This window comes from Urocitellus parryii, chromosome 7 (assembly GCF_045843805.1).
Source record: "Urocitellus parryii isolate mUroPar1 chromosome 7, mUroPar1.hap1, whole genome shotgun sequence".
In the NCBI taxonomy this organism is placed as follows: domain Eukaryota; kingdom Metazoa; phylum Chordata; class Mammalia; order Rodentia; family Sciuridae; genus Urocitellus; species Urocitellus parryii.
In genome coordinates this window covers 151,786,819-151,811,019 of record NC_135537.1, presented here as the reverse complement: position 1 = coordinate 151,811,019, position 24,201 = coordinate 151,786,819, and the positions used below count along the sequence as shown (strand labels likewise).

General features: G+C 46.3%; 1 protein-coding gene across 2 annotated transcripts; it reads left to right on the top strand.

Moving 5' to 3' along the window:
- The first annotated feature begins 5,153 nt into the window (after nucleotides 1–5,153).
- Lpo (lactoperoxidase) lies at nucleotides 5,154–23,245 on the top strand. Of its 2 annotated transcripts, XM_026407347.2 has the most exons (12): nucleotides 5,154–5,229; nucleotides 7,020–7,107; nucleotides 9,486–9,646; nucleotides 10,153–10,270; nucleotides 10,644–10,773; nucleotides 11,475–11,681; nucleotides 12,890–13,214; nucleotides 14,809–14,969; nucleotides 20,635–20,887; nucleotides 21,779–21,952; nucleotides 22,605–22,842; nucleotides 23,038–23,245. In XM_026407347.2, the coding sequence occupies exons 1-12, from the start codon at nucleotides 5,154–5,156 to the stop codon at nucleotides 23,243–23,245; spliced, it is 2,139 nt and encodes a 712-aa protein (XP_026263132.2). The 2 variants fall into 2 exon arrangements, with proteins under 2 accessions (XP_026263132.2, XP_077657115.1); XM_077800989.1 differs by lacking the exons at nucleotides 7,020–7,107; nucleotides 9,486–9,646.
- Nucleotides 23,246–24,201: the final 956 nt, after the last annotated feature.

Genomic DNA, 24,201 nt, shown 5'->3' with positions numbered 1-24,201 from the left:
GAAATTTCCTAAAGACTTTTCAGAAAGCTTAGTGCAGAATTTAGATCTGTCTTCCTGGGGGTTTTGTGGGTGTGCGCCCAGATTTGGCTATCGTCCCTGTTTGGTGTGAGAGAAAATGTGTCTAAATCTACTACAGAGCAAGGAAGTTTTTCGGCTCCTGAAAACTAAGTCATAGAATCATAAACTCTCAGGGCTAGAAGGTACCGTATACCTCCTAGAACCCATCCTGCTTAGGAACTGAGGCTTAAGACTGGCATGCAGGATCACCCAGAAAGTTGGGGGGATAGTAACAGAATGGTGGTCCATGTGGTGTTCTTGAGATGAGTGTAAAATAGTATGACCCTTCACTATAGTGGAAATTCCGCAATGTTTTAAGGGGCTCCCTTAACCAAGGCTTGCAGACATTCATCTCATCTACAGCATCGCTTGCCTGCAATCTGTAGCAGATCTGAACATCTAATTAGCCCTGAATAGTCCCTAGTGCCTTAAATGACCTTAAATGATCAGGTGCAGTGCTAGTTGGGATTCACTTTTGGAGACTGGATGATTAAGCCATATTGTTTCTTATGCAATCAGATGCATTCTGCATGTAACCAACACTTTCAACAGAAGTAGAAGATTATTTCTGCTCTACAGGGTTGATGAGAGCCATTGATCTATAGAAGGAAAACAAATTTAAACTCAAATTCAGTTTCTTCTACTATATTCTGACAACATGTTTCTGGCACCAGGTGTGTGTGAGTTTTCTCCACTGACCAAGCAGGCAGTGCTGTAGTAGTGGACATCAGCGGTATACCTTTTGATCCCATTCATATCTGACACTGTAAACCTGGAGATAGCATCAGATCTCACAGGTTGAAAGCTCAGCCTCAGGACCGCACCCCTAGCTGCTCCATGTGCCAACCACAAGCCTATAAATCAGTTCCCACAGCACCTTCTCCAGGTTTGATTAATTTGCTAAAATTGTTCACAAAACTCAGGGAAACAATCATTTATGTTTAACCAATTTATAATGAAAGATATTGGACAGGATACAGATGAAGAGGTGCAATAGGGCAAGATATAAGGAAAGAAACAAGGAATTTCCATGCCCTCTCAGGGCAAACCACCTTCCAGAAACCTCCATAGGTTCAACTACTAGAAACTTTCTGAATTCTGTCCTTTTGGGTTTTTTTATGGATATTTATTAGATAAGCATATCAGAAGCCCAGACAACCATATAGATCTAATGCTGATAGGCTGAGTGGGTAAACCCAGCAAGCCTATCCAGATTCTTCTTGACCTCTCTGGGCAGCATTCCACCCTCCCAAACATGGAGCAGGAACCCTTCTGACATGGGACTATTACCTATCAGACAAAGCAGGTTGGAGAATTTTATTATCACTAGCTCTAAGACAAAAAAGGCAGGGGATCAGAGCTTCTGTGACTTGTCTTGGGGGGAAAAAGTTCTAGTATGTTCTCATATGTTCTAATAAGTTCTAGTATGGCCTAACCTAGGGAGGGCATTTTGAGCCAGGTACTATGGATGAAAACCAAAAAGCATGCATCATATCACAGCTATCTCCTCTTCAGCCTCCTCTTGATTCTGGAGCTGCTCAAAAGATCAAATAGAGTGTTTTTCGGGGAAAGGGCACGTTGATATTTTTTGGCTTTCCTATTGCTCATTTACCACCTTCAACAGAGTTCTTACCATTCATGAAAAAGAATCCCACCAGTTCCTTCCCTTCTCAGGCCTTCCTCCAGTCTCTTTGGTGAGTGCTCAGTAGTGTGGGAGCCAAACTCTCAAAAGGCATGATTCTCAGAGTATGTTCTACAGACCAGCAGCTTCCCCTGGGAGCTTGCAGACGTGCATTTACCAAGATCCCCAGGTGATTCTGAGGTACACTAGGATGTGATAAGCCTGCTAAGAGAACACACCACTGTGTCCCTTGGTAATGTCCAGATGGAAGACTTCTCTGCTCTGTCATTCATTCAGCACCAACCTGGCCCCTATTAAGTACCCACACTATGCTTAGGCACTGGAAAAGGAAACACACATGATATTGCCCTAAGGAGCTATGGGCTGATAGGGACACAGGCATGAAAACAGTAGTGTAAGAGAAAGTACCAGAAGGTGCGGAAATGACCTAACTTTGGAGAATTTGGTAAACTTCACAGAGGCATTTGGTGTGGGTTTTAAAGAATTACCAGAGTTTATGAGGCATAGAGGACATTGCATAAGTCAAGTCATGGGATTGTGGACCAACTTGACGTTTGAGGGGCAGAGACTGGGGCACTGGAAAGGCTGCAGGCTTTGGCAAAAACCCAGGGACTTGAGAAAAGCTTTCTGCCTTAACTGTGAGGATAAGAATGTGGGTAAACATCCAAACATCACAGAAGCCTCTTGTTGGCTTTGTATACTCTGAAACCCGTGGCCCCTGCCCTTTGCCCTGCTTGGTTTTGGCTGCTGACAGTGTCTTTCCATAATTTTTCTGCATACCCATCTTTCAGTGGCACGATCCCAAATTGCCTGGTTCTGCTTTCTGTACCACACCCTTCCTTCATACCAATCAGGAACATGGCCAAGACACAGAAAATTATTCAGCTTTGACCTCGAATTCCTCCCTCCCTAATTTTCCAGGGAGGAAAGCATGAAAAATGTCTCAAAGAAAAGGAGTGGAGAAACAAGTATCTCAATTTTGTTTCCTGCTCAGATTTCTCAAATTTCATCTTTCAGTTGTGATATTTTTTTCTTCCTCAGTCTCTGATGAGGCCATTTTTCATAGTTTGATCTTTTAATCATAATTCGTGTCCTTAAGTCATTCAAAGAGTAATAGAACGAATGCTCACGTGCCCATCAGTCCTTGTTCAGTGATATGGAGGTTGCCAGAGACTGGAGCAGGGACAGAATGGGAAGTTGGTTTCAATGAGTAGAGTTTCCGTCTTGCAGAATGAAAAGGTTCTAGCCATGTGCAAGGATGCACACCTGTAATCCCAGCTACTCTGGATGCTGAGGCAGGAAGATTGCAAGTTCAAGGTTAGCCAGGACAATTTAGCAAAACTGTCTCAAATTAAAATTGTAAAAGGCTGGGATGAAGCTCAATGGTAGAACACTTACCTAGCAAGCATGAGGCATTGGGTTCAATCCAGTACCATAATAAGTAAATAAATGAATAAATAAATATTCTAGAGCTCTGAACTATCCTGAGTGGTAAGATAGTAAATATGCTGTGTGCTTCTTTTTAAATAATTTAACATCAGAGATTTTTTTTAAAAAAAATTTAGTTGTAGGGCTGGGGTTGTGGCTCAGTGGTAGAGCACTTGCCTTCCATGTGTGGGGCAGTGGTTTCAATCCTCAGCACCACATAAATGAATAAAATATTTTGTACATCTAAATTTTTTTTTTAAATTTAGTTGTAGATGGACTCAAGACCCTTTATTTTATTTATTTATTTTTATGTCGTGCTGAGGATGGAACCCAGTGTCTCACATGTGCTAGGCAAGCGCTCTGCCACTGAGCCACAACCACAGCCCTGCTGTGTGGTGTGTGTGTGTGTGTGTGTGTGTGTGTGTGTGTGTTTTAATCATACCTTTTTTCTTCTGAAAGCCAACCAAACCTTTTACTTCCAAACCAACATCTTTGTTTGCCTGAAAGGGCAGATTTCTGTTGACTCAGTGAACCCTCAAGTGGTCCTCGCACCCACAAAGAAAGGGAAACAGGGAGAGAAGGTCACAGAGTCAGCTTTTCCAACTCAGGACCATACACGTCTAAAGACAAGAGCCCACTGAGGGGTTGAACTGTTGGAGAATTCTCCCTGGCGGGTGGCGGTGGGGAGCAGGGGGAAGTTCTTGGCCAGAGAGATATTTTCTCTTATCTTGCCTTCTTTCTAAAGTTTGTTTACAAAAAATATATTTAACAAATAAAGATCATTCAGGGGTTGGGGAGACAAGGGCAGAGGGGAAGATTGAGGTGTGTGAAGGAGGCCAAAATTACATGGTCCAGGGACATGGTTCTCTTTCTCTGGTCCGGGCTGCCCCACGGGGAGGCGCTTTGGGGAGTGTCTGGGAGGTGGGCTGGGCTGCTCTGAGGCAAAGCTTCAGAACTGCAGGGAGCTTTGTGCAGATACGGAGGGGGTGGCCCATCTGAGGTTGTTCTCCTGGACAGTTTCTGGAGTCCAACCAGGGAACATCGTGATGTAGAGAAAAGCCAGACCCTCTTTTGAAGGCTGAGGATCCTGTCAAGAGCCTGGTATAATGACACCATATCCCATCTGCACACCATGGCACCCCCTGCCCCAGAGTGCAGCCAGAATCTCCTCAAAAGATCTTTTAAGTCAACTTCACTCAGCCCAATGAAAACCCTCATCAAAAGACAAGGCTGCCCAGGATACAGCTAGGGATGTAGCTCAGTGACAGAGTGCTTGCCTAGCTTATAGCCCTGACTTCGATCCCCAATACTGAAAAAAGACAAAGTTTGTCAAATTTTTACTCTGCTGCTTTAGGTTCAGAGTTAAATGTCATGATGAAGGGGTTACTTCAGGAACCAGAATCTCTCCAAGAAGCCTGGGACACAGCTGTGGCCTCAGGGGACCCTTCATACCAAATTGACTCTCTGAAGCAGGAGAAAGTCCTGTGGGGTTTTTGAAGAGGGGCATGAGTGTTTGCCTCTTGGGCACACCACTCTGGTGCTATACCAGTGGAGACTGACGGGAAGGAAAGAAAATGTCCTGGAGGGAGGAGAGAGCTCTCTAAGAGGTTTGTAACAACATTTCTCATATAGGATCAGGCACAAAATAGGTATAGGATCTCAGATCACAGGATGTCAGGGCAGAATCAGACATCCTGGATCACTGGGTCTCACCCTTTACTGGGCAGGCCAGGGGCCCAGAGAAGTTTAAGTAACTGGGCAAGATCACAGATCAAGGCTACAGCAAATACAGAACTACAGCTCAGGGCCTTAAGTCTGAATCCCACCATTGCCTCTTTCATCTCTCTCAGTACCTACAACGAGCCTGTGTATACAATAGATGCTTAATGAGTTCGTGTGGTTCTCCCTTTCCTGTTCCCATGTTAGGGTGTCTGGTGTTCTCTGGGGCTTTCTCTCCTTTCTGCAGTTCGGTCCCCACCACTAGAGCTCCAGAGAGACTCACCGTATTCCTGAATCTCTTTTAGTGATGAGGGTCCTTCTCTGGCTCCCAGCCTTCCTGACTTTCCTGATCTCACTCCAGGCTGCAGCATCTAACACAAGTGGTAAGTGACACATTGTATTTGCTTCCTGGGGCTGCTGTAACAAAGCAGCATACATGGGTGACTGAGGACAACAGAAATTTATACTCTTACAATCCAGGAGGCTAGAAATTCAAAATCAAGGTGATGGCAAGGTCATGCTCCCTCTGAAGAGTCTAGAGGAGGATCCTTCCTTGCCTCTTGCAGCTTCCAGTGGCTCTAGGCATCCTTGATGTCCTCCAGTCACAGCTGCATGACTCCAGTCTCTGCCTCAGCCTTCTCATGGCCTGCTCTGTGTGTCCACTTCTCTACTCACAAAATTTAGGGTTGGATTTAGGGTTCACCTTTTATCCAGTTTGACCTCATTTTATATCTGCAAAGATTATTTGCAAACATAAGATCACATTCTGAGGTTCCAAGGGGCAATGAGTTTTGGACGGATCTTCAATCCACCACATTCTCCTTGTTCAGAGAATGGAGACTACCCCTTACACTCCAGACTCCAAAAGGAATGAAAACAAGGAATCCTGCCTCTACCTTCATGCCATTCCATTCCCTACTTCAGAGTCCTGGTGATCAGTTGTTTTATTTTATTTTATTTGTTCTAAGAATTAAACCCAGGGGTATTTTACCACTGAGCCACATCCCCAGCCCTTTTATTTTTCCTTTTGAGATAGGGTCTTGCTAAGTTGCTTAGGGCCTCACTAATTTGCTGAGGCTAGCTTTGAAATTGCAATGCTCCTGCCTCCACCTCTCAAGTCCCTGGAATTACAGGTGTGTTCTGAGAAACTGATGACTCCATTTTTGAAAATAAATAAATAACAGCAGCTTCTACCTCAAGGCCTGTCCTAAGGAAGGGGGCATGATCCTTGTCCTGGGAAAAACCCACAGAGCACTCCTAAGCACATACCCACCCTGCTGAGTTGTTTGTCCGTTAGGCTATGTGAGGACCCATAGCAACCCCCCTAGCCACCTCCAATCAGCATGAGACAGGGAAAATACCTGGGGTGCCAGATGACCCTCCAGTAGTTCATGGTGGTTGATAACATGTTGGAAAACCATGTAGTTTAGCACGTACACCCCTCATGGCCTAAACCAATCAGTTCAAAGGAATCTCCCTCTTGTACTAACCAATCACCCCTACCCAACTTGTTCCCACCAGTGAATGTGCTAATCAATGTTAAGAGTTGTTGTTTGACTTTCCTGCAGTATGGAATTATTTGCTGTGTGATGTTGTGACGCATAGAGTATCCCCCCCAAACCTATAAGATCTCACTGGAAAAAGGACTGGGACTCTCTCTCTCTGGGACCGCTGTGTCAGAAACGGTTGTGAGTCCAGGCTCAAGCTTGCAATAAAGGCTCTTGTGTGATTGCATCAGATTCGGCTCCCAGAGGTCTATTGGGGTCCCACGAATCTGGCATTACAGTGCCACCATGTCAGCTCAGTCAAATTTTGACAGACTTGTTTAATGGTCCATGGAACCATCACCCCAAGGAGCCAGAAAAAATCCCCCTAGCCTGGGAGCCCCAGACAACTTGGGTGGTTACACCAGATACTCAATAATCTCATCACTGGGTGTTCAAGAAGAATTTGGAAGAGTAATTTTGACATCTTGTTGAAGATTAGAGAGTACTCATCCCATTCTGTGCTTCCATCCCTTAAAGAGTCTTCTCAAAGTTTCTTAGTCTTGATCTTCTGACTGCTCAGATTTGATTGGTGGGGATAATGACTGAGAAAGAGGGAGACAGAAGCGAGAGGTTCTCCAGTGAGTGGTGTCTGATGCTCTGCTTCTTCCTTCCTCCCCACCCGCTAGCTCAGTTCAACAGCACTGCTTCCATCTCAGATGCTGTGAGTCAGGTCAAGGTCCAAGTCAACAAGGCCTTCCTGGATTCCCGAACCAGGTATGTATATGAGATGCATATGCGTACTTCCCCTCACAGGATTCCTGGTAACAACCAGCGTATCTAGGTCAGCTCTGACAAGCCAGTGAGCCAAAGCAATTATAAAGCTTGTCCTTCCGCCTGCCCCTCACCCCCAAGTATGTGTCAAGGAGGGACAATAGCTCCCATCTCCTAAAATCCTCAGCCTCTAAAGTATCTAGAAAGGACATCTCATCTAGTCCTGTAGAGACTTCTTTCTGTTTGGCCTAATGTTTCTTTGGGTTATGTGTACTCATCTCAGAAAGACTCCAAGTAGAAGGTCTTTTTGTTGCTTTGTTTTATTTGCAGTACTGAAGATAGAATCCAGGAGCAGTCTACTTCTGAGCTACATCCCCAATGCTTTTCATTTTACTTTGAGATAGGGTCTTGCTAAATTGCCCAGGTGGGCCTCTAACTTGCAATCCTCCTGCCTCAGTCTCCTGAGTAGCTGGGATTATAAGCACGTGCCACCATGCCTGGCTAGAGCCACTGGGCCTCACCAGAAGATCTTCATTCATTTAATTAATATGGACTAATTTGGGTCAGGTTCCCCAGGAGCAGAACCAAGGCCTGGATTTGCTTGCAGGTAATTCTGAACGGGAGGTCTCCCAGGGAAGCTGTAATGAAAAGAGAAGGGAAGAGAAGTAAAAGAAGGAAGTTAAGTGAGGATGTGGGTTCAGGTCTAACTTCAGCCTGATGCACAGGGAGACCTGGAGTATAAGGTGTACCCCAAAGCCTGTCCCAGCTTGGAGAATAGGAGCAAGGCTTTTGCCTACCCACATCATGCAGATGTGGCTGCAGGCTAGGGGCTACAGGGAGGTACTGGAGCATACTCGTGTTACTCCTGGGGACCTCCAGCCAGGGAGCTCCAATGGCTCAGAAAAAAAGTGCCCAACGAGGTCACAGGGTCAGCTATTAGTGGCTGCACTGACAACAACTAGGGAAAGAACACACTCAAGAGAGCTTGGGATCCCCCAGGGCACCAGCACAATCAGCCACCCTCCGCCCATGAAGGGACTGGGACTCATGACATACACAAGGAAGACTGGATTCCTGCACTCAGGACCCCACATTCCATTGAGAGCTGACAAGAGACAAGAGGGACCATGCACCCAGTAGAAATACCCTTATTCTTTCCTCTTATTCTGTCCCTAATACTAAACCTAGGGCTTCTCTCCTCCTTGCCCTTGAATGAACTCTGAAGCAGTCCCATAACTCTTTGGGTGACTTTTTGATGATGAAATGTTCTCTAGTCACTTCTGGTCCCAGAGCAGTATCATTTCAGGAATTAAAAGGTCAGCATGAGACAAAGCCCCAGGCTGCTCACTTCCCTCAGCTCAGAATGGCTTGGGGAGGGAGCCCAGTGACCTTCTCCCTCTTTCCTGGACTTCCCCTCTTCCTCCTCCTTGGCGGCTGAGCTGGGGGAAGGGAGGGATAAGAAAGGGCAAGTTCACCATCTAAAAATCAGTGTGAAGATTCCTTAGAAAACTTGGAATGGAACCACCATTTGACTCAGCTATCCCATTACTCAGTATAATCAGCATACTATAGTAACAGCCACACCGGTGTTTACAGCAGCTCAATTCACAATAGCTAAACCGTGGAACCAACCTAGGTGCCCTTCAATAGATGAATGGATAAAGAAACTATGGCATAATACACAATGGAATATTACTCAGTATTTAAAAAGAATAAAATTATGGCATTTGCAGATAAATGGATGGAGATGGAGAACATCATGCTAAGCGAAGTAAGCCAATCCCAAAAAAACAAAGGCCGAATGTTCTCTATGATAAGTGGATGCTGATCCATAATGAGAGAGGGGCACATAGAAAAAATGGAGGAACTTTGATTGGGCAAAGGGGAGGGAGGGTTGGGGCGGGGGCATGGGGGCAGGAAAGATGGTGGAATGAGATGGACATCATTACCCAAGGTACATGTATGACTGCACATATGGATCAATGCTACATTGTGTACAACCAGAAAAATGAAAAGTTGTGCTGCAGCTGTTTACAATGAATCAAAATGCATTCTGCTGTCATATACCTAATTTAAAACAAGGGGTTCCTCAAGTCTATGTCATAGGTCCTAGGTAGTTTTCAGGACAGCCCAGTACTACCCTCTGGGACTGCTCTCATCCATTTCCCCACCTTCCCTCAGAGCTTGACACACACCTAACGACCACTGTAGCTTCCTCCTCCCTGAAAAAGTTTTCCAGAGGTATTAGAAGAAAAATGAAGAAAAGATCCTAAGTGCTGCCCACACCCCAGGGGCTCTTCCCTGTGCACACACCATCTCCATGCTCCTCCAATGGGCCACCAACTCCCTTCTACAGGACCCCCTGTTGCTCTCCATTGTAGGCTGAAGTCCTCCCTGATGTCTGAGACTCCCACCACCCGACATCTCTCACAGTACCTCAAGCAAGCCAAAGGCCAAACCCGAGTAGCTATCTGCAATGGGCAGGTGTGGGAGGAGTCCTTAAAGAGACTGAGGCAGGAGTCGTCCTTGACCAACGTCACAGGTACAGAAAACTCACTAGCCCTCTGGGGTCAGGAGGAATCATCTCCCCACAGAAAAGAGCAGAGGCTGCCAAGAGCTGCAGTGCCTGCTGGAAGCTGGCATTCCTTCCCCCCTGAGAGCTATAGGCCAGACTGGCAGAGCCAGGAGGTGCTTAGAGGACAGCTAGACCACTGCTGTTTTTGCAGATGAATGAACTCAGACCTACCAAGGTCACATTGCCAGCTCCTAATGAGGGGTGTGGGCGTTCTTTGTGTAATACCATCTGTGAGGCCTCTACTTGGAGGAAGTGCTAAGGTCAATAAACACAGGCTCCCTGTTCCAAACCCGGTGTCACCACTTCTGTCAGTGGAGGCAACATTTAAGCCTCCTGTGTCAGGTGGATTTACTGGTATTATCTCGCAAGTGATGAGATCTCTATCTTGTTCTGGGTAACCGGGAGCTGACACCCTGTTTCCTACCTCAGAATGGAAAAAGAACCAGGTCCCTTTGGTGTCCCTTCTGTTTTAGGCTCCAGCCTGAACTTGACTTTGCTCTCTTGGGAGGTGGGCTGTGAAGCCCCTGCTCCTGGAGAGAAATGCGACATGGGCAGTCCTTACCGCACCATCACGGGAGACTGTAACAACAGGTGACTGGGCCGGGGTGGGTGTGGGGGACAGAGCCTTCCATCCACCACGCCCATCCCACCTGCCCAGCCCCCGCCAAGCCAGGCAGAACTCCCACGCCTTGTCCTTCTGGATCCTTCTAAAGATTGCATGTCTCCAGTGAGCCACGGTATCCCTCAGGAAGTGTCCCCTTTCACCAGGTCATAGGAGGCCCGCACCTTGGGGGTGGGGATTCAGGACCCCACATTTAAGAGGCACCTTCCAGGTGTCCCCTTTTTTGGGTCAGAGCTCCCGGCTTCGTCCCCATCGGGGTCGTGCGTCCTGGAACCCCAGGCCTCAGGGACTCAGTGCTACAGAACCGACGGCCAGGGCTGAGACCGTCTTGCTGGGTTCCAGGAGGAAGCCGGCGCTGGGCGCCGCCAACAGGGCCCTGGCTCGCTGGCTGCCCGCCGAGTACCAGGACGGGCTTTCCCTGCCCTACGGGTGGACGCCGGGGAGGACGCGGAACGGCTTCCCGATCCCGCTGGTGAGCGCGGACGGGCAGGGTGGGGCGCGCCCTCGAGGATGCGGGTGAAGGATGGGAGACAGAGGGGGACCGATGCACGCCCCAAACACGCAAGGGAAACGAAAAGAAATAGGTGGGAGGCTAGAGGGATGCGCGGCGGAGTCACCAGTAGAGATGATGTGGGTTGTTCCCCAAAATGTCACTAGAGGGCAGCAGAGCCTGGGGTCCAGCCACGTGATGGTCACGTCCCAGCTGCCACAGGCCAGATACCCTGGGGTCTCCAGGCAGATGGCTTCCCTGCCCCATCCTGCTCCTGCCTACCCTTCCCCAGCCCCTGGGGTGCATCAGCTGTCATTTGCCTGGGGGGTCCTATCTCTTGGCCTCAACTGAGTTGGCAGCACCTCCCCAGAGCCCCTGTCCTACGCCCAGACACCTGGCCCCTCTGTGGCACTTACTTCAGGGGCAGCCGGCTTTTGTTTCCCCTCTCAGTAGTGGAGAAAGCACTGACCTTGTGCATGGTCAAGGGATACAGACCTGGATTCAGTACCATGCCTGCCAGGACCTGAGAGCATTGACTTCACCTCTCTAGGATTCATTCTCCTTATTTACAAAGTGGACTAATGCTACCCACCTCACAAGCTCACTGTGCTCAGTAAATTGACTCTGAATCCTCAAAACACTTTTTCCTTCAATCTGCCCTCCTTTTCTCTCTGCATCTGTAGGCCCGGGAGGTATCCAATCAGATTGCTGGTTATCTGAACGAGGATGGTGTTCTGGATCAAAACAGGTCCCTGCTCTTCATGCAGTGGGGTCAAGTTGTGGACCACGATCTGGACTTTGCCCCTGATACAGAGATGGGGAGTAGCGAGTACTCCAAAACCCAGTGTGATGAGTACTGTATCCAGGGAGGCAACTGCTTCCCCATCATGGTAAGCCCCAGCAGGTGGACATCCTTGACAAGCCCCGTGCCCACCCCATGTAACAGACATTCCCAGCCTAAAGACCAGGGTCTCATGATGGATCTTGGATGCTGATTTGATAGCTTTCCAAACCTCCCTCATGCATTCATTTATTCAGTAATTAGACATTAACCATCTACCCTGTGCCAGGCAATGCACCAAGCACTGGGATTTGAAGGTGAGTAAGACACTGTTCCTGCTCTCAAGGACAAAGGCTCAGTGTGGGAAATGGACAAGTAAACTACTAATTGCAAAATTGGGAAGCTGGGTGGGGGGTTATATCCCCTACCCAACAGCATCAGTATCACCTGAGGGTTTATTAGAAATGCAAAATCTCAAGGCTCCTCCAAACACTGGAAAATAGATTCTACATTTTCCCAATATCCCAGGAGGTTCATCCTGTATTTAAAGTTGGTGGAATCCTGAAGGATGATTGTGTCTCCCAGAAGGAACTGAAACTTGATGTATGAGTCAGTGAGCAGCAAGGATTGGTGACAATGTCCAGCAGACAGGGAGACGAGCTTGTAATGGTGTACCTTTCTTCTTATTTGTGGGCTTTGCAGTTAGAGTGTTATTTATTCACTCAAATAACAATTCAAGGCTCCATGCTGTGGTATAAAGGACAGGAGCTGTGGAATGGGGTCAATCTGGATCTGAATTTCACATCTTTCCCTTCCAGTTTGTAAGTGCCTAGGCAAGTTACTTAACCTTTCTGAGTCTCAGTTTTCTTATGCATAAAAGGGGTCTGAATGGTCTACTTTACATGGTTTTAAGAACTGAATTGAGATAAAGTATGCCTAATGCCTGGCATCTGGTGGGTCCAGAATAAAGAAAGGGTTACTTATGTTGGTAGTAATTGTTAACAAAACCCTTTCCCATCTCATGTGCTACTTCCCTGTCCAGGGATCCTAGGACATCCTTCCCACCAGAAATTCAGAGCCTTTGCTGTGAAATAATGAATTATTACTCTCAGCTCTTTACACACAGGATGTAATGAACTTCATGACATGTTGGGCCAGGGAAGTGAAATGTCCCTAAGGAGACATCTGGGGTCAGTGTCTGGCACCAGGGTTCCAGGAGGGTACCATCACATCTTTGTATCCAGTCTGACCAGGGAGAGAGGCTGTCAGTCTAGTGTGCTGTTCCTGCCCAGTCACCCACTCCCAATGTCTCTGCAGTTCCCACCCAATGACCCCAAGTTGGAGACTCAAGGGAAGTGCATGCCTTTCTTCCGAGCTGGGTTCGTCTGCCCCACTCCACCCTACCAGTCACTAGTCCGAGAGCAAATCAATGCTCTAACCTCCTTCCTGGATGCCAGCTTCGTGTATGGCTCTGAGCCAAGCCTGGCCAGTAATCTGCGCAACCTCAGTAGCCCCCTGGGCCTCATGGCTGTCAACGAGGAGTTCTCAGACCACGGGCTGCCCTACCTGCCCTTTGTCACCAAGAAGCCTAGCCCCTGCGAGTTTATCAACAAGACAGCTGGCGTGCCCTGCTTCCTGGCAGGTGAGTCTAGGCTGGGAAGAGAATGCTGGGCCTGTGGACAAGGGATTATCCAGGGAAGCTTTACCACTGCTCCCTTCTCAACATCCTTTTGGGAAAATGCACAAGAAGGCACCAATGTCTGTGGCACTGATTCAGGACTGGCAGAGCGGCCCAGATGGAAAAAAAAATCTAGGAACATGTGTTCACTGTATAACAAGTACAAAAGTCCAGAAAAGCATAAACAAAATCCATATAATTTCACCACCCACCAACAATCATTAATATTTTAATGCCAATCTTTCCAGTTTTTTCTCTCACATAGTTCTTCATCGTTTTATGTGTCACACTATAAATTATGCTCTATAATCTGATGTCTTCACCTAACATATCCCACATCATTATCTGTTCTTCTACAACAAGATTTTTAATGGCTGCCTGATATTCTGTGGTATATCTTAACCAAAATTGATTTTTTTTTTTTGGATCCTCTTTGGAGGCGATTCTAGTTTCTCTTTGTTTTCTTAGTGTTTAGGTAGTGAACATTCTTGTTGATGAATCTTTGGTCTCATTTTTAATACATTTATTAAGGCATTTTCCTCAACAAGAAAGTTCTAGATTAAGAAGAACCTTAGCCCAAACCTACCTCTCCACACAATCTGTGCACAACCAGAGTCCTCCTGATTCTGTTCGTTCCAGGGGTTCATGCTCTCCTGGTCCTCTGTGTCTCTGGCTTCTGGAAACATACCCTCCAGAATTTACTCTCCCAAGACAAATCTCTGGCCACCCTAACAAAGCAGAAGGCCAGACCATAGGCCAAGGACTTTTGGTAGATCTTTTGAATTGTGTGCCCACATAGACCCCACACCAATCCAAACATGGAACCAAGTGCTTTCCAGTTTTTCATAAAAATAGCCACTAACACCAAGCATTAGCAAATTTAACAGTCCTTTCTTTTTTTAATATTTATTTTTTGGCATAAACACAATGCCTTTATTTTTACATGGTTCTGAGGATCGAACCTGGCTCCCGCCCGTGCTAGGCGAGCACTCTACTGATGAGCCACAATCCCAGCCCCTTAACAGGCCTTTCTTAAGCCTAAAGAACACAGGGAGAAATCCCCTGGTGAGACACCCGATCTTCACCATTTTGACTGCCTCCCCCTCCTTGCTTCTTTCCTTCTCCCCATCAGGCCCCATCTCCAGATTCTTCTCCCTCTATTACCCAGAGGAATTCAGCCTTACCCAGGCTCCTGCCCTCAAACCTGCTTTCATAAAATTTTCAAAGATACTCTGCAAAGTAAAAAGCCCCTAGGTTTGTTTATTTGAACTGCCCTTCTTGGAAAGTTGGGTACTAATTCATAAAAAAATTTCCCACCTAAGTTATGAGACTGAGGCTCAGAAATGTCAAGTAAACTGCCCAAGATCACCCAGCTAAAGAATACATGTATAGAATTCAGATGCAAAGCTATGATTCCACCCTCTCCTATCCCTCTCCACCTGGCTTCCCTTGGTTGGAGGGCCCCCAGGAGAGCACCTTGCGGGCAATATCATGTCTTTGTGCTGGTCACCGAGTTCTGCTCAGGGAGAACCTATCTTCCTGTCTTCTGGGCTTTCAGGAGATGCCCGAGCCTCAGAGCAGATCCTGCTGGCCACTTCCCACACCCTGTTTCTTCGAGAGCACAACCGGCTGGCCAGGGAACTGAAGACCCTCAACCCTCAATGGGATGGAGAGAAGCTGTACCAGGAAGCTCGGAAAATCCTGGGAGCCTTCATGCAGGTACGGAGGTGCAGGAACCCACTGCCAGGCACCCGGTTCCTGCTCCAGGCTCTGTCCTCGGCTCACTGTGGTACCCCAAGCCACCTCTGCTGTTCTCCACACCTCCCTGCCCCTTCCTCTCCTTACTGCTTCTCTTCCATTGTCTTGCTCTTTAAAATCCTCCCCCTTTTGTTTCTTCAGCTTCTCTGTCCCAAAATGAAACCCTGGGTTCCGAGTGTCAGAGAGTTGTTCATACCTTGGTGCCTCAGCATGCCTGCCCTGGTGCCAGCATTGGGACTGTAGGCAGCATTCCTCCTGGGACTGCTATAGAGCAGTGACCTGTACTCTTTTGATTTGATTCTCTTCCTTTTTTAATTGTCTACACCTAACCCACGTGTCATGGGCACACTCAGCTGGTATTGCAGATTTGATCATCTAACTAGAAAGACTTGGAATGATTGGTTGATATTTACCCTATATATACTTTTTAAACATTTTACTTTCAAATAATTATAGCTTCTTGAGAAGTTGCAAAGCAAGCCAACAAACCAACAAAAAAATGTACAGAGAGGTCCATGGGCTCTTAACCCAGCCTCTCCCAGTGTTGACATCTTGCATAGCCATGGTACAGTAGCAAAACCAGGAAGTTAACGTTGTTCAGGTTTTACTAGTCATAAATGGAATTGTGTGTGTGTGTGTGTGTGTGTGTGTGTGTGTGTGTGTGTGTGTGTGAAGCTCCATGCAATTTTAGCACAGGTATAGCTTTATGTGACTACTGCCACAATAAAGATACTGCACCATCTCATGCTACTTCTTTAGAACTATCTCTGTCCTCACCCCTATGTCCCTAACCCCTGCAAAATTCCAATCTATTCTCCATCTCAATAATTATGCTATTTCACAAATTTTATATAAATGGAATGATGCAGTATATATCCTTTTGAGATAGGCTTTTTTATTTAGCATAATTTCTGTGAAGTTCATTCAAATGGTTGTGCATTTCTATAGTTCTTCCTTCTGCATGGTGTGTATTACCACCATTTATTGAAGGATATCTAGATAGCTTCCAGTTTAAGGTTACTATGAATAAAGCTGCAATGAACATTCATGTATAAGTTTCTGTGTGAAAATAAGGTGGTTTTTTTTTTTTTGAGGGAATATATGCCTGAGAGTACCATTACTGGGTCATATAGTAAGTCCTTTTTGCCTTTAAAAGGAACTGCCAAACTATTTTCCAGACTGGCTGTACCATTTTACATTCCCACCAGCAATGTATGCATGATCCAGTTTCTCTGAATCCTGCTCAACATTTGATATCCTTATTATCTTTTATTCTACCCTTACTGATAGGTCGGTAGTGGTATCTCATTGTGGTTTTAATTTGCATTTCCTTAGTGGCTAGTGATGTTAAACATATTTTCATGTGCTTGTTTGCCATTTGTGTAGCCTCTTCAATGTTCTGTTCATGTATTCTTGGGCTGTTGTCTTTTAACATTGAGATTTGAGAGTTCTCTACATATTCTAGACACAAGTCCTTTATCAGACATGTGACTTGCAAGTATTTTTTTCTTCCATATGCATGGTAATTTGTTTTGTTTGATTTTGGTTTTATTTTGGGGGGTTTCATCCTCTTAACAGGTCTTTTGCAGACCAAGAACTTTTAATTTTAAATTGAATGAGGCTCATTTTTGTGAGTTTTTTCTCTTGTGGATTGTGCTTTTGGTAGCAAATGTCAGAATGCTTTCCTTTTACTTGACCTACTTTTTAAGTTTAATTCTTCTTAAGTATTTTCTCTATATACATTTAGCACCACCTCATATAGAGCTTCCAGTCATAAAATATTATTAAAGAAACCTATAGGATAGAAAATAATTGATTATGCTTACTTTTTTGCCATTATGCATTGTGTGATTGTAAAGTCTAAACTCAGGGCCTTGTGCATGCTAGACAAGTGCTCTACCACTGAGCTATATCCCCAGCCCTTCTTATTTTTTTATTTGAGATGGGATCTCACTAGGTTGCTCACATCCTGGCTAAGATGCTGAGGTTGTCTTCGAACCTGTGATCCTCCTGCCTCAGGCTCCCAAGCCACTGGAATTACAGACATGCACCACCACACCCAACTTTGTAGCCATTCTTTAAGGGTAGATGGACTAGCAGTAAATTCTCTTAGCTTTCCTCTATTTGAGAATGTCTTTACTGTCTTCTTGTTCCAGAGGAACAGTTTCACCAGATGTTAGATTTGGGATTGACAATTCTTTTCTTTTAGCACATTAAAAAATGTTCCACTTCATTCTGACCTCTGTGATTTCAGATGAGAATTTTGCTATTACATGAATTGATATTTCTTTTTAGGTAATGTGTCGCTTCTCTTTGACAGTTTTTAAAACTTTTTCTGTGTGTTTAGTTTTCATAAATCTAATTGTCATGTGTCTTGGAGTGAACTTCTTTTTGGTTTATCTTGTTTTGGGTTCATTCCTCTTCTTGTATGTGTAAATGTATGTCCTTCACCAATTTGGAGAAAATTTCAGGCATTTTTTTCTTAAATCCTTTTTCAGTTTCACTCCCTTTCTCCTCTGCTTCTGGGACTCCACTGATATGAAGGTTAGATAGTTTGTTATTGTCCTACAGAACCAGTGACTCTGTCTTGCTGGAGGTTTATTTATTTTTTTCCTTTTTTTAATCAGTGTATTTTCTCTCTGATGTGCAGATTGAGTAAATTCTACTAATCTGTCTTCATTTCTATCCTTGGTTATGTCCACTCTACTGTTATTGAGTCTATTCAAGTATTTTTTTTTCAGGTATTATGTTTTCAGTCCCATAATTTCATCTATTTCATCTTCTGCTTTTTGCTGAGATATTCTGTCCTTCGTTTCTTTTCTTGAGGAGAATTGATAATTAGTTATTGAGACATTTTTAAAGTGGCTGCTTTAAAAATCTTTATCAGATAATTCCAACATTCATGTCTCTAGAGGCATCAGTTGATTGTCTTTGCTCACCAGTGTGGCTTTCCTGGTTCTTGGTATTATGAATGACTTTCAGTTGTTTCTTAAGGCATTTTGGCTTTTCTATTAGGAGACGCTTGATCCTGTTTAAAATCTGTTTTAGGGGCTGGGGTTGTGGCTGAGCAGTAGAGTGCTTGCTTAGCACGAGTGAGGCCCTGAGTTCGATCCTCAGCACCACATAAAAATAAATAATATAAAGGTATTGTATCCACCTACAACTTAAAAAAATATATTTTTAAAAAAAATCTGTTTTAGCATGCAGGTACCTTGATTAAGTTTAGCACGAAGGTTCTGGTTCTTTTTAGTTCCAGTGACAGCTTAGTTTCTTGAGCCCTTCCTATGCTGATCTGGTCTGCTTCATTCTTCTGGTGCTTCTGAGCTCCCCATTTAGCCCAGCTGGTCCTGTCTACAGTGCAAGAAGGTTCTTTCCTGGCTGTCAGCTGTTGCTAAGCAACCTTCTGGGGAAGCAGAAGCCACATACTTGGGTATCCCTGGTGAAAATCAAAGGTAAAGAGCAAAGGGACACAGTGTTCACTGCTGCCACGGCTGCAGGCTGATCAGACCACCCGCCAGCGTGGACTGTGGATGGAAGGCTGGGATGGCAGGGCTTCCCCAGGACTCAGGGTGTGAAGCGGGGACTGGGGCTTTCCTCTGAGTCTGTGCTGGCTCTCCCTCGTCCTAGCGCTTTAGAAGGAGACAGGAGGCTTTTCTTGGCTTCTCTTTACCTGTTCCTATTCTCCAACGGCCTCTTCTGCTCCCAGTCTGTGGGTATGACATTCCTCAAGTTGACATTCCTCAAGTCCTGAGGTTCCCAACCAATCCATCTTCTTTTTTGTGAGCTTTTAGATCCCTCTTATTATTGCCTGATGAATAATTTCCAGGGTTCTTAATTATATTCAGTAGAGTAGAGCAAGGTAAAATGAGTCTACTCCACTCTAAAACCAGACGTCTCATGCACCTATTTTTTTTTTTATCAAAGAGATGTATTCTCATATTAAAAAAAAAATCAGGACCCAAAATCATGCTTTTGGAGATGTTTGTAGGAAATCACCCAACAGAATAAAAAAAAAGTCTGCCTGAAGATTGCATGAGTTAAATATTGTATTAGTTTGCTAGGGGTTGCCTTAACAAAATACTAGAGTGTTAATATTTTAGGGTGGCTTATACAGAATTTTCTGGCAGTTCTGGAGGCTAAGTTCAAGATCAAGGTGTTGGCAAGTCTGGTTTCTCCTCAGGTCTTTCTCCTTATCTTATAGTCATCTTTCCCCCATGTCCTCTCTTGGTCTTTTCTCTGTTCATTCTCATTCCTGTCCTGCCTCTCTGTCTCCCTCTCTCCCTCTCTATAGGGATACCAGCCCTACTGGATTAGGGTACCAACATATGACCTCAGTTTCCTCCTTAAAGACTCCATCTTCAAATATGCACACATTGGAAGCTTTGACATATGGATGAGCAGGGGACACAAGTTCATCCATTACAAGGCTTTTGGGCCTACAAGAAAACAACTCAGTCTAGTTCAGATGTTCAGTTAGGTTCAACCCCATCGAAGTGTCAAATGGAAGATGAGAAGGGTTTCTCCTGGGACCCCCATAGTCAGCAGAGTGGTTAAAGCCTCATCCAGGGTTAAACCAGGAAATGGAAATCATCTGGAAGTTAGGCAACTACTCTTGCTAGCTCCCTCCTCCCTGCTCCTCTCTCTACTTCTCCACTCTCAATGCAGATGGGTTTTCTCTGCTTTCCAGTAGATGGTAAAAAAATAACCACCCATGTGATCTCATCTGTCCTCTCAAATTAAGCACCATCTGAAATAACTATATCCAGAATCTAAATTCCTGAGATAGAATCATACCAGCTTGTTCTGGAGCCACAGATGGGCCAGTCACTGTGGCCAGAGGCAGGGCTCTGTCTCCTGCATCCTCTACAGCCTGGGGAGCAGAGTGCCTGCTGGTCGGATGATATCCCCACAGGCTAAGCCATGGACAGACTAGAAACCAACCTGAGAGTAAATCTCAATGAATGCATTAGAATATTGCACACGTTTAAAATAATTGTGAAAGCTAGGTCGAAACGTGGAAAATGTTAATTGACAGAGAGGAAATGCTCTCTAGGTTTAAAACTGTGTCAAAATAGGCATCATATAGACAAAGAAAGAAAGGATAAATATTGAGATTTTTTTTTCTTTTTGTAGTAATTCATTAATTTGAGTAAAACCAAACCAGGAATCAGCCTCTCTATGGTGCAGCACTTCTTTCAAAACTGGGGATGGAATGAAGTTCCCTTGGTGGTCCCTGACTCATTTCTGTAGTTCATCATCCCTCTTGCCCTAGCCTGTGAGGAAAAGTTTAATAATAAGACATTGTTACATTTAAATGACATATGAGCACTGCCACTTTCGCACCAAGGTCATAAACTTAGAGCAAAGAAGCATGGAGACGTATATATCAAATGCCAAATTCAAATGACTGATTTGCCTATGTGGAAACAAATCATGTGAGATCACAGAAAGAATGTCATGTTTGATTAACAATGTCTGCCACGGTCATAGGAATTGAAACAAGGTACAAAGGCTGTTTGCCACCCTTGACTGCTCATGCCCCTTGGTGGCAGCTCCTCTTCAGCCTCCCTCTGTAGAGGCTTAAGCCTTCTCACATTCTTTCTTCCTCATTTGCCTCTCCCTCTAGATTATCACCTTTAGGGACTACCTACCCATCGTGTTAGGTGCTGAGATGCAGAAGTGGATCCCCCCATACCAAGGCTACAATGAATCCGTAGATCCCCGAATTTCCAACGTCTTTACATTTGCATTCCGCTTTGGTCACTTGGAGATCCCCCCTACTGTGTCCCGCCTGGATGAGAATTATCAGCCATGGGGTCCAGAACCGGAACTCCCCCTGCACACGCTCTTCTTCAACACCTGGAGGATGGTCAAAGACGGTATGTCCAATCAGGAAAGGGCCCTCCCTCTCCTGACTCCCCCTGGCTGCAGCTTGCTGTTAGGGACACCTGGCCTGGAAGTCAGACTGCAAGCACTTCCTGTGGGGCCTTGGGCAAGTGAATTCATCTTAACTGAGCCTCATTTTCTTTGTTTGTAAAATAGGGACAATCATAGTACCCATCTCGTCAGGATATCCAAAAAGTTAAAGGAAATAGATGTGTAGAGAACCCTAAAATGATTCCTAACACACAAGAGGTTATCAGTTATTCCTTTCTTCCTTCTAACTTGTAAGCTGCCTGGGATTTCCTTACCTCTTCTCTATGACCTAGGGCTTCTCTGCCCTGTGAAGACAGAGTTCATGGTCTTCTCAAATAGCTCTTCTCTGCTCTCTTCTAGAACCTTCCACCCCATGAGGTACCAGAGGTTAGATGCAACTGTCCTTTACTCCAGTCTGTTCTGTGCTGAAACTAGCTTAGTAAGGGCCTAGCAAGCCAGGGCCATTTCTTAAAGATGTGCACCCCCCCCATCCCCCCCATCCCCCACCCCTCCCCCACCCCCGTCTTCCCATGCTGCAGTGTTCTTCAAGGCAATATATGGATGGAAAGAGAAGGAGCTGACTCGATGAACTAGAACTTGAAAACAGTCTTGATATTTATATTCATGCCACCGTCCCATGAATGGCCCTTCCTAACACCCCAGGAGTGGGCAATCTGGACTCCCCTTTCCCTGAGCTCACCTGTGTTATCTTCTTCTCTTGCTGTTTCCAGCCAGAGATGTTTAGTTGGCCCTATTTTAGACAGGTAATTTGTCTGGTGGAGGGAGGGGCTGGCTGTGGGAGACGTCCTCCTCCTCTTCCATCCTAAGGATGACCTCTGGGTCTCCCGTTGCAGGTGGAATTGATCCTCTGGTTCGGGGCCTGCTGGCCAAGAAGGCCAAGTTGATGAATCAGAATAAAATGATGACAGGAGAAGTACGCAACAAGCTCTTCCAGCCGACGCGCACCATCCATGGCTTCGACCTGGCTGCCATCAACATCCAGCGCTGCCGGGACCATGGGCAGCCTGGTAAGTGGGCCAAGGGTCTGGCCCAGCCTGGAGCACTTGTAGCTACTTTCTAGGGTCCCTGGAGATTCTCCTCTGTAACCCTGAGCATCTGATCGATTCTGAAACAGAAGGCAGGCCAGTTTTTTAAAACCCATGTTGCTCATCCCTGAAATGGAATCTTTCATTTTCCCTAATGCAGAGACAGGAGCACATACCTGGTACCATCTTGGAGTTCCTCTCCTGTAAAGGAGATCAACAACTACCTTGTAAATGAGCTTAGAATCCCAGAAAACATTAAGAAAACAATAGAGAGAAGCCAATGACCACTGGAACTTTTTTTGATACCCGTAATGGCAATTTAATGTAGTTAAGAATCAAACTGCCCAAGTTCAAATCCCAGCTGTGCCATTGACTAGTTCTGGGCCATTTCTCTCCTTCAGTTTACACATTTGTACAGTGCTTAGCTTAGGGCCCGTAGCAGTCACCAGGAAAGCTGCTAGTTATTCCCCAACTGCAGTGCCACACACAGAAAACCACGGCTCACTACTTCCCCTGTCCCAAAGACTGTGAGTCTAGACTTTGGGGGCTTATGGAGCTGGAGTGGGTCTGTCCCCAAGGGGAACCATGAGCAGGAAGTCCCTGGGATGAAACAGCCTCAGCCTCTCCACCCCAGGGTACAACTCTTGGAGAGGCTATTGTCACCTCTCACAGCCACAGACGCTAGAGGAGCTGAGTGCTGTGCTGAGGAACGAGAGGCTGGCCAGAAGCTTACTGGATCTCTACAAGACCCCTGACAACATCGACATCTGGATAGGGGCCATTGCTGAGCCCCTGGTAGAAGGAGGCCGAGTGGGGCCTCTCCTGGCCTGCCTCCTAGGCCAGCAGTTCCAGCGGATCCGAGATGGAGACAGGCAAGTGACACCTCCACCCAGGAGGCCTGGATGGAGCCCTTCTCTGAGGTGACTGGGCCACTGTCCTGTGCCATGACTAACTCCAGCTCCAGCACAGGTGGAGCTTTTCATGTGCCCAGTGACCTCCTTTGGCAGAGTGGGGAGAGGCCAGCAGCTGGACGTGACCCTGGAGTGACCCCGCTTCTGTCTCTGCAGGTTCTGGTGGGAAAACCCTGGGGTCTTCACAGAGAAGCAGCAAGACTCTCTGCGAAAAATGTCCTTCTCACGCCTGGTCTGTGACAACACTCACATCACCACAGTCCCACTGAACCCATTCCAGGCCAACAGCTACCCCCAAGACTTTGTAAACTGCTCAGCCATTGATACGCTGGACCTCTCACCCTGGGCCTCAGTGGAGAATTAGGTGCTCTGGGGCCATGGCCTCCTGCATTGCACAGTAACTCTCCTGTTGGCCCATGTTGCCATTTGAAGCAAGTTCAATGTCCTGGTCCCTTAGAACTCCACACCCCAGTCCCTGCCCTTTCCTTTAGCCAGACCTGTCTTGCAGATGAACAGCTCACTCAAGCCCAAGGGTGCCATTTCAGCCTCCGGAGCTCATCTACTTGGCTCTTACCACTTCCACGCCCATTCCCTCGGCCCCAGGAAATGGTCTTTCTATCAAGACTCAGACCCCCAGGATGGCCTGCCAGTCCAGCTTGCCTGATGTCACCCATCCTCTCCCCTGAACAATCATTGCTGGGGCTGGGGCTGGGGCTGGGGCCTTGGACTCTGATCCTTCCTCCTTCCTCCCAGACGAGATTGTGAACTTCCCAAGCCAGGGACTTCCTCCTGCTTCTGCGTAGAGCCCAAGGCACTCAGCATGGTGTTCAGCTCACTTATGTGCTCAATAAACAGCTGATCGTGGATGAAAGGTGCTAGCAAGGGCCCTGCTCCTTTCTGAAGGCAGGCCTTGGAACACTGCCAGATAAGTAACTAGATGCTTACAGTCCAGAGTGGCTGGCCCTACACTGTCTTGTGCATGGGTGTGTGGGGTGAGAGGAGTGATTGGGTGGGATTTCCAAGAACTCTCAAAGAAGGGAGGTCGCAGGGGGCTCCTGGGGACATGAAGCAATGGCCACGGAGTAGCAGAAGAAGGCCTCAGGAGGGGGATGTGGTGGGGGAGGGGTTACAGGGACAAAACAGGAAGGGAAACCAAGCCTAGGTTTCCCTACAGCTAGAATTCATTTCTCGTTACCCTCTGGGAAATACCCTCTTCTTCCTGTGCAGTCCTTAGAGCCTGTCAAGCCTCTGAAGGGGCAATTCCAGAACATTCCTTGAGCTGCTGCCCAGTGCATTTCCATACATTCTTTTTTAAAAAAA

Excerpts from the sequence above, each read along its gene's own strand:
- Lpo (XM_026407347.2), top strand. The coding sequence starts at position 5,154 with ATGAGGGTCCTTCTCTGGCTCCCAGCCTTCCTGACTTTCCTGATCTCA. Across the intron at positions 11,682-12,889 it reads GCAACTGCTTCCCCATCATG|TTCCCACCCAATGACCCCAA; the intron begins GTAAGCCCCAGC and ends ATGTCTCTGCAG. Across the intron at positions 14,970-20,634 it reads TCCTGGGAGCCTTCATGCAG|ATTATCACCTTTAGGGACTA; the intron begins GTACGGAGGTGC and ends CTCTCCCTCTAG.